At 35.8% G+C, this 14,229-nt stretch overlaps 1 protein-coding gene across 1 annotated transcript in view; it reads left to right on the top strand.

The window, feature by feature from the left end:
* Positions 1 to 14,229, top strand: part of CSMD1 (CUB and Sushi multiple domains 1) — a 1,155,040-nt gene that overhangs the window by 1,089,164 nt on the left and 51,647 nt on the right. The window contains exons 53-54 of the mRNA XM_054063646.1: positions 5,022 to 5,195; positions 9,461 to 9,634. Of these exons, the coding sequence (XP_053919621.1) occupies positions 5,022 to 5,195; positions 9,461 to 9,634 (348 nt within the window). The remainder of the gene's footprint in view (positions 1 to 5,021; positions 5,196 to 9,460; positions 9,635 to 14,229) is intronic.

The following is a 14,229-nucleotide window of genomic DNA, read 5'->3' as shown; positions in this document are numbered from 1 at the left end:
TACTCCATTCCATTTTCATGATTTTTTTCCAAAAACATAAAATTCCATTTCTTATGCAATTCTATAATATATATGATTCTCTAGACTTGTCAGTGAGAAAAAAAATTGCTCCTGACAGTACTTGTGTAAAAATATATGATCCTGTAATTGATAATTCATAGGAAAATTACAGTATGATCCTGTTATATTCACTTATATTTCAAATCTTACTAAAATAGACCAGAATTGTTTGTATCTTGCTTTCCAGATGTTTTAGAATAAAACTACTGAACCAAACTTGAACTCTGTGAACAATTTCCTTAATTTTTGAGAGCATATGTTATTAAAAAATCCACTAACAGCCTCCTCAATTTTCTTTTAATCTAATTTAACTTGATGGGAAAATTGCATACCTTTTATGTTATTGCAGTGTTCTTTCAGGTCTTGAGTTGTTAAATCTAAATGAGACAAAATTCCCAGAAAAATCATTAAACCCACCAGCTGGAATGAGCTGTAAATTAAATGACTCACAGAATAAGTCCAGCAACTTGTCCAATCTTTGTTTAAGAGAAATCACATAATATTTTGTATTTTGCATTATGCATTATGCCGGTTGACATATCTCAGCTATCTTTCTTCTTGAAATTTTCTGTGTTTTCCTGTGTTTGATCTCAGCACAAGAACTGGTTTTCAATTCTTCACTATTTAGACCTAGAAAAATTTTATAAATTTACAAGTATCCCATTCTATTTTCCATAGATACAGATTCTCCTTTCACATTTTACATCTGTTTCATAGATTTCTTTTCCCAAAATCTGTGATTGTCCCAATTGCCTGGATGAGTTTTTGGAATTGCCCCAGTGTCTGAATATTTAGGGCTGTGCAGAATTGTTTTCTTTAGAAGAAGAAATTCTGATGAAAACTGAGTTATACCTCTGCTTTAGCACATGGGTCATCTAGGCTGGGGAGGAGAGATGATACGGCAGTAGAGGGAATCAATTAAGGAACTACTCAAGCAAACTGAACCAATATGGATAATTTGACTGGATTATTCTGAGGTGGTGGCATACATCATTGTAAGGCTGCTTTTTACCATGCCTGAAAGGTGGGAACAACTGCACTTAAGGAGGTGAAAACAGTATAACACCAGAATTCCAAACATAAGAGTCTTGCTATTTCACCGCAGTCCCTGGACAAAACCAATAGGGAACACATATTGGGAATTAAGAACATTTCCAGGCATTGGAAACTGGGAATAGACAGGATGAAGCAATCAAAATTAAGGTTTAAGAATCGTACTGTCTCATTGGATGTAGATTTCAGGAGATTTCAACAGTAGATTTCTTCCACTTTGTGTTGTAGGAAAAGTTTTGAAACAGTCTCCCATAGTATCCTTGTGAGTGAATTGAGGAGACAGGGACTGGGTAAAGGGACTACACAGTGGGTGAAAAACTAATTGAATCACTAAACTCTGAGGACAGTGTTTTGCGATTCAAAATATAACTAGTAGCCAGTGGATACTGAGGATGAATACAGAGGACGGCACTATCTAACCTCTGCCAGTGATGGAGGTTATAGGTTGAGCTGCAGCCTCAGAAAGTTTGAGGATGGCACTAAATGATGGGACAGTAGCTTATACATTGAATTGTTGTACTGATAAACAGAGGGGCCTTAAGTATGTGGAGAAGTGGGTCAAGAGGAAGAACAGAAAATTCAACCAAGAAAAATGTAGAATCCTGCAGTTTTCCTAGAATAATGCCATTTGTATCGTAATGCCAGCTGGAACTAACTAGGTAGAAAGAAGCTTTACAGAAAGCAGCCCAGGTGACCTAGTGAAGAGACTGAACAAAAGTTTAAAGTGTGGCCTTGCAGTAAAGAACATCACAGACAGGACTGTATGAGCAGCAGTGTAGTGGAGAAGGAGGCTACGGTTATTATTTCCTCTTCAGCACTCATGTGGAAAACTGTGTGTAGTTTTCATGTTCTCCACCAGACAGAGAGATATGGACATTGAAGGAAGTCAAGGGGAAGGGGCTATTAAGGTGATAAGGGCTGAAGTATGTGATAGACAAGGAGAGGCTGAGAGAGGCTGGAGGACAGGGAATGGTAAGTGGGATCATATCACTAATTCAGAAGGTAACAATAAGATAAATTACTCCATGAGACAATTCAAGGAGAAAAATATGCTTTCAGTGCCTTCATTACTTTCTGTTGCATACTCCCTGTTAGGAGAAAAGTAGCTGTATAAAAAGTTGGATGAGAAAAGCTTACATTCATAATGTAATTTGCTGGTTGATAAGAAGCTGCTGGTCAATGAGAAGCTCGACAAGAGCCGGCAATGTGCACTCACAGCCCAGAAGGCCAACCGTGTCCTGGGCTGCATCCAAAGCAGCGTGGCCAGCAGGGCGAGGGAGGGGATTCTGCCCCTCTGTTCCTCTCTTGGGAGACCTCATCTGGAGTATTGTGTCCAGTTCTGGAATCCTCAACGTAAGAAGGCTATGGAACTGTTGGAATGGATCCAGAGGAGGGCTACAAAGATGATCAGAGGGCTGGAGCACCTCTACTATGAGAACAGGCTGAGAGAGTTGGGCTTGTTCTATCTGGAGAAGAGAAGGCTCAAAGGAGATCTTATAGTGACCTTCCAGTACCTGAAGGGGGCTGCAAGAAAGCTGGAGAGGGGTTATTTGAAAAGGCTTGTGGGGACAGGATGAGGGGGAACGGGTACGAGCTGGAGAGGGGCAGATTTAGACTAGACATTAGGAAGAGTTTCTTCACCATGAGAGTGATGAGGCCGTTGCCAAGAGAAGCTGTGGCTGCCCCATCTCTGGATGTGTTCCAGGCCAGGTTGGATGGGCCTTGGGCAGCCTGAGCCAGTGGGAGGTGTCCCTGCTCATGGCAGGGGGGTTGGAACTGGATGAGCTTTAAGGTCCCTTCAAACTCAAACTTTTCTATGACTCTATGATTCCTTCCACAAATTTACAGACAATATCACGATGTCTCCTTAAAGACATGAGCAATCTTACAATTAAAATTATTATAATAATCCTATACATATGAAAAAAGTAACCAAGTGGCATGTGTTTTACCCTAGTAGGGTTTTAGAAGAACCATTAATTGTAAATGAAATACATTGTCTAGCGTTAGTAAAGGGGCTTTAGCAGAAAGGAGATCGGATCCTAAAGAAGCTAAGTTACAAACAAGGCTGCTGAGGGATACAGTCTGTGTGAAACAACATCACTCCCTCTCCACATTCTAGTAGTTGTCAGGAGCCTCATGTCCTTGCCCTCACATCTAAAAATGAGGAGATAGCATAGTTTTAGGTGAAAGTATTGCCAGTTGTAGTTAGTCAGTGTCACCAAAAAAATGATCTTTTTTTTCTCCTGTTTAATCAGTAAGGGGAAATAGTTCCCTGATCAGCACACCTGTTTTCAAACAGAATGAAGGAGCTAGAGAGAACACAGTCATTATTTGGCTCCGTTAGTGCCCGGAGTGCTATTACTCTGAAGTAATTCGTTCTGTATTGTTTAACAGCAGCTGATATAACTAAGGAGGAAACAGTGGTGGTACACATTCCTTCCTTTTCACGCCTTCATCCATCTGGAAGATGTGGTTATTTTAAACTATAGTGGCCAACCTGGTAATCAGTAGCAAGAGGAGTTTATTATAGTTTGGACAGGAATATGAATCTATAAGCACAGAAAAAGCACTAAATATGTTAATTTAGGTAAGAATCAGCTGAAGATAACATAAAGATATTTATTATTTGGAAGGAATAAACATAAATAAAACCACTTCTTACTATTCACTACTAAAAGCCATTAATAAATGAGCATAAACTTAATTGTAGAACCTGGAGTTGGATGTTAGGAAAGATTTGAACAGAGCTAGATACATTTAGCTGTATATTTTTTTTATCAATAAGTCTGTGTAGAAACCAGATTTCTATGTTACTGACATTAAATTAGACTGGAGACAACTTCTAAGAACTATAAATACAAACAAGAAACTAAAAGGCATTATAAGGGAAAAAACATAACTAAATAGGACATATGTATATGACTGAAATAACTCAGTGTTTCTGCTTCTGAAGACTAATCTCACAGAGGTGATTTACTTTTTCTTAATTTTTTTTTTAAATGAGTTTGTTAGTTGATTTTAAATTTGATTACAGTCTTAGTATCTATCTACTAACATCTGAAGATCTACTAGTGAGAAATCACTTATTTGTTGGATACATATAATGATTAAGGATATGTTTGTTCTAATAAAATAACATCATCTTTTGTTTTCACGTGGAAAAGCACGGAACTTGTATAATATTCTCCTGTTAAATCGTTAGGAAAACTCCTGGATGTGTTTTTGGTTAATATTCTTCAAGACAATTTCCAAGTTCAGGTTAACTTGAACCAGTACTGATCCTTGTAGGCTGCTTGTTAGTGGCTGTGTGGGTCAGGAGAGAAAAAGATTTTCATTTTATGGATGTAAATCGCTCTGTACTGGTTGGTCTTTGCAAGAAAATGATCCTAATTGTGTTTAATTTATTAGTAGAGATCTGCTTACAAAGTCCAAGGCAAATAACGAATAAGAGAAATCAGAACTCTACTCTATTGTATGGCTTTGAGTGTCAAAGACCTTTTAACTCACACTAAGGCAAGGGGGAAAAATATATCCATGATAAAATTGTCGGTTTTCTACCAACTAAACTGAATGACTTATAATTTCAGACGTTTGCCATTTCCATTTTCCAGACATTCTTCTGACAAATTGGTCATTTCTGCAACAGAACCAGCAGAAACTACATATATGAAAATTAAAACTGTTTGAATATAACTTCACCCTAAAATTGCAGAAGGAATATCACTTGTTGCTTGTACACCTCAGAACTTGTTCTGTACAGTGCAGGTTTTTGACTCTAATATACTGTTTAATGGAAGCGAGGATAAAACTTGGTTTTCCTATCAGCATTCCTGTAAATGTTGGCAAGATTTGTAAGACTATATGGCCTTTTTTATGGTTTTGGGTGTTTTTTTTTTTTATTGTAGCTGGTCACTGTGGTTCTCCAAATCCAATTGTAAATGGTCATATTAGTGGAGATGGTTTCAGTTATCGTGATACTGTAGTCTATCAGTGTAATCCTGGCTTTCGACTTGTTGGTACATCAGTCAGAATCTGCCTTCAGGATCACAAGTGGTCTGGACAAACTCCTGTTTGTGTCCGTAAGTATTGTTAAGTTTTCACTGAATTGTTATTATTATTTTAAATATAATTGAACAGTAACAGTGGACTAGATGATCAAAGGTGTTTGAATGAGATGCTCAAATCAGGTGTTTATTAGACCTATTATCAATTAACTACATCCAGTAATTTACCTTTTGTTTCAGAAGCAGGATGGCATAGGCGTTGAAATTTGAACAGCAGAATGCAACTGTGTGACTTCATCTCTCTCTTTCTCCAGGCATAATTTCTATGTCAAATTTGGGCGTGCTGAGACTCTCCCTTATTTTTTCACTTGAAATACGAGAATCTCTTGATCTGTTTTCATTGTTTGGTGATTAAAGCTGAAATATTGTTTATCTGTGCAGTTTTCATGGTGACTGCCCATTTTTCCAAGCTGATCTCCCAATATTTACCATTGCCAGCCTGGGTATGATATTGAATTATACAATGTCTGTTAGAGAAGATGTTAACTTTCTTATAATCTACAGTAAGATTTTTTTTTTTTTTTAATCTTAATCCATCTGTTTTTGAATTGTGGAGTCTTTCTTACTCTGCTGAATTTCTCATTTGCATGGCAGATTTTCTGACTTCTTCTGAACCATCAGCCATTTAAACAGTCAAGTCTGATATCTATGCTTTTTATTTTGCTCCTTTATTGTGTAGTTGATTATTGTTATTCTTTTTTCAGTTCTAATAAGATTCCATTTTTATACAATTTTTACTATTTTTAATGGAGCATTTATATAAATTATTTCTATTGTTTAATATTTTAAGATATCTGCAGTTCAGACAGAAGTACTTATTTCTATATAGTCAATGAGATGATCGCCTTTTCTATTTAGTACCTTTGTATCATTTCTGAAAAAATATTTCATTATATAAATAATTAGATTTCAAAACCTTCAGCATTTTCTTTCTTAATTGTAAAATGAAAATTTCTACCTGTATACAGCTGCAGAAAATACTTGCTAAATGCCATTGCCCTTTTTAAAATCCTATTTACATCTTGAAGTGATTTATATTCATCAAAGGAGAAATGCCACCAGCAAGCGTTATTACTTTTAGTGGATTAATTTTACCATGCAGTGAATAAAATCCCTTCAAAAGAAAGGGAGAAAGCTGAGGTAGGGTAGGAGGCAACTTCTTTCTAAATTGATGTTATCATTACTGTTATGAGAGGAACTGGCAGCAACTTCTGTTATAATAGGTTGCCTAATACTTTCCATTACAACACGGTTTTCTTTTGCTTTAAACTCTGCCAAACTAGAGTCATTGAAGATTTATTTTTTTTATGTCAGCATCCAAGCTGCAGATGATTTTCCTACTTTTATTTCTCTACTTTTTTTTAAAAAAAGATTCTTGTAAAAATGGTTCTGTAATTTCTGAGATCCTGAATATGATAGTGAAATGATCTTCCGGCTGAGCAGCGTGAACCAGGAACTACAAATACGGCAGAAGTAACACAAGGAAGTTATGGGCTTTGCTCCTGGAAAATTACCACAAATTGATCTATATTTTGTGATATTTTTACAGAAGATCACAAGTAATTTTTACAGAAGATCACAAGTAATTTTTAATATCTAATTTTCTATTAAAGGAATTTCAGGGTTGTAAGTACATTATAATCTTTAAAAAAAAGTCATCTAAGGGACTGCACAGTGTACTCCACCCATGACTACTTTAGCTTCCCCGTTTCGTAGGAAAGTCAACTGCCTTCATCTTGCACAATTTTTCACATGAAGGTAAAGTAGACTTTAGCCAAATATTTTCTGAAAGATATTTTCACTTGCTTGTTATTGAGAGTTGACATGAAATGTGAAGATGTCCAAGTAGTTGCTTGTTAGTCACAACACGACAAAAATCAGGAGAGGAACCTTCTTTATTAAAATATACTGTATTAATGATGACTGAAACATAAGCTTAGTAATATAGCTGGATACTCAGACTAGATTTTTTTCTTGCCCAGGTGCTATCAGTACTACCATTATTTCTTCTAGGTTATGAATTTTCTATGTTGAAATGGAAGTCTCCAGGGTCTAACAGAAATGCTCTATTAAAGACTGGAGTATATACTACACAAAATAGGTTGATCTCTTTTCAATATAATAGGCAAATGTGTAATTTGAGTATTGATTTCAGACACGCCAACTGCATCTATTTTCCCATGAAAATATAGTGATAGGATGAGGGGGGATAGGTATAAACTGGAAAGGGGCAGATTTAGACTGGACATAAGGAGGAGTTTCTTCACTATAAGAGTGGTGAGGCCCTGGCCCAGGCTGCCCAGGGAAGCTGTGGCTGCCCCATCCCTGGAGGTGTTCAAGGCCAGGTTGGATGGGCCTTGGGCAGCCTGAGCCAGTGGGAGGTGTCCCTGCCCATGGCAGGGGGGGTGGAACTGGATGGGCTTTAAGGTCCCTTCCAACTCAAACTTTTCTATGATTCTATGATTTTACGATTCTATATTTTCAAGACTAAGTATGTTTACGCGTATACACACGTGTGTGCATGAATGCATAGAGAGATAATTTATATTACATTGGAGGAGGGAACTTTGAATTTACCTTTTATATAACATAAACCCAGCAGTAATAAACTTTATTTGAAATGTCTTGGCTACTGCTTAGACGAACAATATTAAATCGATTGCATAAAAATTTAATAGTGATTGAAAACACTGTGATGCCAAAATTATCTCCTTTGGGGTTTTTTGTTGTTTGTTTTTGGTTTGTTTGTTTGGTTTTTTAAGTACTTGCTACTGTGTGAATCAAGCTAGTGCAGTAATGATCAGTCAACAGGTCAATGTTATCTAGAAACTATAATGGAATAGTGGCAGAACGTGACAAAGACCTCACAGTCCAACATCTTTAGTTTCTGCAAAGTGTTATAAAAATCAGCACATTGTCAAGAATAATGAGGTCTAAATAGGAACTGACTGACTAGGGTATGCTTTATTGAAAAGGGCGACTGAATAGAACTACCCTTTATTATCAGAATCTTTACAAGAGACCGAAATTTTGTGATGTTAAATCCTATAGCATATAAGTAATTCAGAAAACTGCAGAAGGTTCAAGGTAATAGAATTTTTTTAATTTAATTTAATAGGTTTTTATAGAAGAATTATACTAAGTGATTTAGTATGACCTTTGAAATTGTTTTATTTATTGAAACCTGATCATCCGTAACAGTTTAAAATTGCAGCAACTGGATAGAATAAAGTTGATCCTGTGCACATAGTAAGGTTTTATTCTGATGTTTAGTGTTTCATTTTCAAATGCTGCAACTGAAATGAGGCAGAAAAGATTCAAATGGTGTAAGTAGATTTATTTACACAATTTAAAGTTTAAATACATAAGCCTGCATACAGGAAAATGTACTATTTAATTCCCAAAGATGAGGTATGGTTGAAATATTATTTCATTGTTGAACTCTGTGATAAAATAAAAAGAAACACATTTAAATTATTTTTCACTTCTGCCTTCAATTAAGAAAAAGCCCAAATTACAAAGTAATGAGGCAAAAGATAAACCTGTGAATAGGGTTTTGTTTTGAGTATGATAAAAATCACCAGCACAATGTCAAAAAGTTCTGTGTGTGTATATATACATATTTTGATTTTATATTGTCAGTAGCTATGCTTTTCTATATTTTTCTATATTATTTTGATGTCTTTTCATGTGGAAAGCTAGAGCTTGAACATAATAAATGTATTTTATAAGTTTAATGGAAAGATATACTCCCCCAAATTTCTCTATTGCCATATGAAAATCTGATTAAAAGGATCACTACTTCAGCAACGCAACTTGAGAACTTTGGATCAGGAATGCTTCAAAATTCTAGAATGCTCTGAAGCAGTATATCAAATGCTATTTGTTTGGCCCTGCTTCATTTTGAAGCTTGCAGGGAAAAATGCATTATTTAATTTTTATTACTAGAAAATATAATGAACTCTTTACATGTTTTAAGCACTCGTCCATATTAGATGGGTGTCAAGATGGTGTGTGTGTATATATATAATTATTTCTATTACAACTCTCAACATAAGGTAAAAACGAGATTCAACAAGTTTTATTGGAAAACTAAGGTTTTTGTCCTGGTGGTTAAGAGTTCTGAGTAAAAATATCCTTATTTTTCTTGAATTTCTTGTATAAATATAAAAGACAAATTCTAAAGGAAAAAAAAAAGAAACAGCTCCAACCGGTAAATGATTCTGTGGAAAAGTACCTCTCAGTTAGATGCTAACTTGCCTATTTTTCTTTTTTAACAGCAATCACATGTGGACACCCTGGGAATCCAGCACATGGAATGACTAATGGCAGTGAGTTCAATTTAAATGACGTTGTAAATTTTACTTGCAACACTGGATACCTACTTCAGGGTGCTCCTCGGGCACAGTGCCGGAGCAATGGGCAGTGGAGTAGCCCTTTACCCAACTGCAGAGGTAAGAAACATTCTTATAAGTTCTCTACTCTCTAATTACTCATTTCAGGCATAATCATTTGCCTTGCCTTCAAAATCTTGGGATATAACTCAGAAACTTGATCTTTTGGAACTTGATGAAACTTTTATTTGAGTTTTTGCATTTCTACATTGGAATATGGAATTAGGGCTGAGTATTGGGGAAGCCTTTTCAGTATTTTACCTCGAAGTTCTCAGACAGCGATCTCTAGCAATTCATTTATAGACAAATAAACTGTATTTTTATCACAAAGGTTATAAATAAATCACAGTTGGCTACCTGGCCTGAATTAGGTGCACCAGAGTAGTTTCCAAAAAAAGGTCCATTATTCCTGTTAAAACATAGTGATGCAAATTAATATTCACTCATCAAAACTATTAATTCTTCTCAAAAGCCTAGAGAAAAGTTCTTGAGATATTATATATCCATCAGTGTTCTTTTTGCAAAGACTCCAGAAAGAAATGTATTTTAATGGATCTAATATAAAAATTTTGTTCCTGTTCACATTCCTCTTTCAAGCCTGGAACCATCTGGGTCCATTTTTAACAGCAGCACTAATTTCCAAATGTGTAAACAAAACCAAACAGAAAATGTTTGCTCTGTGGAGAGAAGCTGATGATTTTGGCTGGTACGGAACATGCAAAGAAATAGAACACAAAGATGATTAATTGATCATTGTGTTCTATTTCTTTGCATGACTGATTGACCAATTTATCTGTCTATACCCATATGCATATATATATAAAAAATACATATTGTATCCAAGATAGATTTTTTAATCTCAGATTGGGATTGGCAAACCTGACAAGATTTTCATTCTGTGACAAAAACTGGTCAGTCTTAGCTAACTCTTCTGTGCTCTGGAAGGAATATCACACAAATCACTTAGCTTTTCCCTTTGACTGATGGAATTTTAATTCTTTTGCATGGACTATATCTCATGTACGTATACTGACTACAAGATTAAGAAACCAAAGATTACTTTACAAATTTAGAAAACATTACTTTTTAAATCATCTCATCCTCCAGAATTCAGAATATGAGTCTGGAATTCTGTTGCCCTGTCTGAGTAGACAGGTCGAAGTTACACAGCTCGTTGAAAAGTGTTTTAATACTAAAACAATTTCTCCAGAAATACAATGTCTACTAAGCGTTTCGTGAGTATTTTCTTTCACTGGAAAAATGATCACTTAAAATTTAAATTACTGTAAGTACCATGCTTTCTGTCCTTTGTAACTTGTCTTTAATGTGCTAAAGGAAATTGCAGTCAGCAAAGTTGTGTTAAGGATACTAATATTTGGAGTAACAATCATGTAATAAGAAGTTAACTTCAGCTGTTGGTAGCTTTATTATCTCCACCTGTTGGTTTATTAAAAAATCATGTTGTATTACAATGATTGTTCCTGAGAATAATAATCATCTTTGGCCATTAGCTCATCATATTGTTTCAGAGATAGCAGATGCAATTTCAAGCTCAGTGTGTGTGGAATTAGATCTTTCATTCTCATTAAAACAATACAGAGATGGCAATTCCCTCAGTCACTACCCTCAGAATTTATTCAAGAGACTTAACTAGCATAGCAATATAATTATTGGAATGAAGAAAGAGGAATTAACAGACAGTTCCTATTTAAGCTCCTGTACTTTTTTCTCCTTTTATACTGGTTTTGTATTGATAGGCTTTAGGGAACAAACTCCTCTATCTCATCTCTGAGGCACTTAAGTGAGAATTGAGAATATTTATTTATTGAAAACACTTTTTCACATATGGAGTCTGGATCTGCTCTGTTTGACTGTCAGAGGCAGGGCTTGTAAGGTTTTACTGAAGTTCAGCCCCACTTAGGAGCTGAGTTACTCAGCTCTTTCCATTGAACTCGATTACATTTATTAAAAGGAAAACAAGTGAAAGTGAAAGAGAAAAACATGGGGAAATTTGTGAAAAGTAATGCAAAGGCTGAGAAGATTTTAAGAATAAGAACATAAGAATTATGTTTCATCATTATTTCAGTTGTATCTCCTGTCTTCTTTCATTTTCCTTTTTAAATTCATCACATGAATTTTAACTTGATCCAGGACAATTCACGGTCTGAAATCTTGTTTAGGGACGTTGGTTTTCTGAAAGCAAAAGTATTATAGATAAAACTCTGCCAAGATCAAGTCACTTGAGAATGTTAAACTCCTACCAGAATGGAATGGCCAAGGGTTCGCTCTGTTATCTACATTTTTTCCTATTCTCATGCGGGTGGGGTAAAGATGGACTTCTGCCTTTCACTCAGTGCTTCTTCACTTCAGTCTTCTCTTAATTTGTCTTTCTCTATGGCACGAGGTTTTCTTCAAAGCCTTTGTTGTATCTCTTCCATTGTGAACTGTAAGAATCCATTTAACCATGTCACCTACTGCTTGTCCGCTGCCTCACTGTCGGTCTGTATTACAAAGCACAGAATTGCTTAGGAACTGTAATTAATAAATATTTAAATGTTATTGAAATCAATGTGACTTAAGTATTTATATAATTAGCCACCTGAAATAGTGGTCAGTATGGGGAGTAGATAATTGCTTTTCTACACTGGATTGCTTTTTAAGGTATGATTTGGGAGAATGAGATCTCAAGTGCAAAGAAAGATTTGGATTTTTTCCATCTTCTATATCAGCAAGAATTTTATTTATCATACAATTAAAACTGTAAGTCACATGTCACCACTTCTACTTTTGCCTGAGAAATTACAAATATGTAGATGTACAAGAAGTAAGGCTTCAAAGCTTTGTTTTAGAGCATGGCTTGAACAGGAGAAATTCGCAATTAGTGGGAGAAAAAGAGGCTTGGTCAGACTAATACAGAAGTGCTGAGATGTGATCAACCTCGAACTCCAGGCTGACATTTAAAGTGTTTGAAAAAGAGATAGGTCATAAAGTTCACGGTTTCTCTAGACTCAGGGTGATCAGTCTTGAAATCCACGTTGACATTTAAATGGTTTGAAAAAGAGATGGGTCATAAAGTTTGCAGTTCCTGTAAGAAAGCCTATTTTGGGGTTCTATAGAGGAATATACTATCTAAAGTAACAATAACTGTTGTAAATAAATTTGTGCACCAGTAGATACTGATATGTAGTGAAAAGGGGACAGTCAGTATCCACTTCAGTTTAAGCATACCAGAGTAGTCGCATAACATTGACCTACTCCACGCATGTCTTGTCCAGAAATTTTGGAGATTTTATTTCAATTATATGAAATTTTAGAATTTTGTATTAATTGTCTTGATAATTGGGATCATTTCTTATTTTAGAGTAGTGTTTTGGGTTGACCTTGCTGTCAGAATGTAGCGGTTTCTCTCTACCATCCCTTCCTTCTCAACTTTCCACTCTTTGGTGCGGGTTCTCCACAGGCTGCGGTTCCTTCAGGAACATGTGTCTGCTCTGGTGTGGGTGCTCTGTTGGCTGCAGTGAATATCTGCTCTTCCATTTACCATATTGTCCTCTAACTTTGGTATTACCTCTGTTCTTTCTCACTAATTTTTATTATTAATTTTTATTTTTATTATTATTATTATTATTATTGTTGTTGTTGTTGTTGTTCTCTTCTGTCTGTGCTGTTTTCTGCTGTTTCCTAAATATGTTTTCAGAGGAACACAAAATTCCCTCATGAACTCAACTGTGATTTGAGGAGATAATGAGAGCTGGAGTGGTTCAGCCTAGAGAAGAGGAGGCTGAGGGGAGCCTTATAGATGCTTGTCTTAGGGAGGGTGTAAAAAAAACCAACCAGACGTCTCAGTGGTGCCTACTGAAAGGACAGGAGGCAAAGGGCATAAACCAAAACATAAGAAAAAGCTTTTTAACTCTGAGTGGTCAAACACCTAAACAGATTGCCCGGAGAGGCTGTGGAGTCTCCGTCTTATAAGTATTCAAAACTTGACTGGACAGAGCCCTAGGCAAACCGCTTTAGCTGTCCCTTCCAGGTTCAATTGTTCTAGGATTCTGCATAATTTATAACTAAAGATGGACAGAAGCACATGGAGAATCTTGCTGAAGAGTTATATAGTTTCTCCAAACCTATTTCTCTGCTGCTGTCACTGCTTTAGGCTACTACATCACCCAGAGTTAACAAGAACAAGCACACATTTCAAGCTTTTCAGATTAAAACACAGTCTCGTAGACTAAGGTAAAATGGAACTGAATTATGAGACTGTGCCCTAGATCGCCTGATCTAGAGAAATTAGATGGGTAACTAAGGTCATTCCTTAACCATCTCTGCATGACTCCCCAGCCCTTAAAAGAACGCTTAATGCTACGTATAAGTAAAGAGGCTACAACTATTTTCCTCAAATTAGATGAATACAGAACAAAAGGAAAAGAACTTCAGGAAGCAAAAATTTACTCCACATATCGACTGAAACTATAAGAGATTATCTAAATCCTGCAGTCCTGAAACGGTGTTGTTTCTAGTCTGGAAGTATCAAAGCTTATGCTTGACACTATTAGGAACCATAGCTGAAGCAAAAGGAAAATATGTTTTTCTGCATATTCCTGTCTAAATATTCTGTCTTAAAACAAGTAGATAATTGGAATTTTCTCAGAAAGAAC

The sequence above is a fragment of the Cuculus canorus genome, chromosome 3 (genome assembly GCF_017976375.1).
Source record: "Cuculus canorus isolate bCucCan1 chromosome 3, bCucCan1.pri, whole genome shotgun sequence".
Classification (NCBI taxonomy): Eukaryota; Metazoa; Chordata; class Aves; order Cuculiformes; family Cuculidae; genus Cuculus; species Cuculus canorus.
Note: the sequence above shows the minus strand (reverse complement) of the source record. Positions and strands in the feature narration are given on the sequence as shown.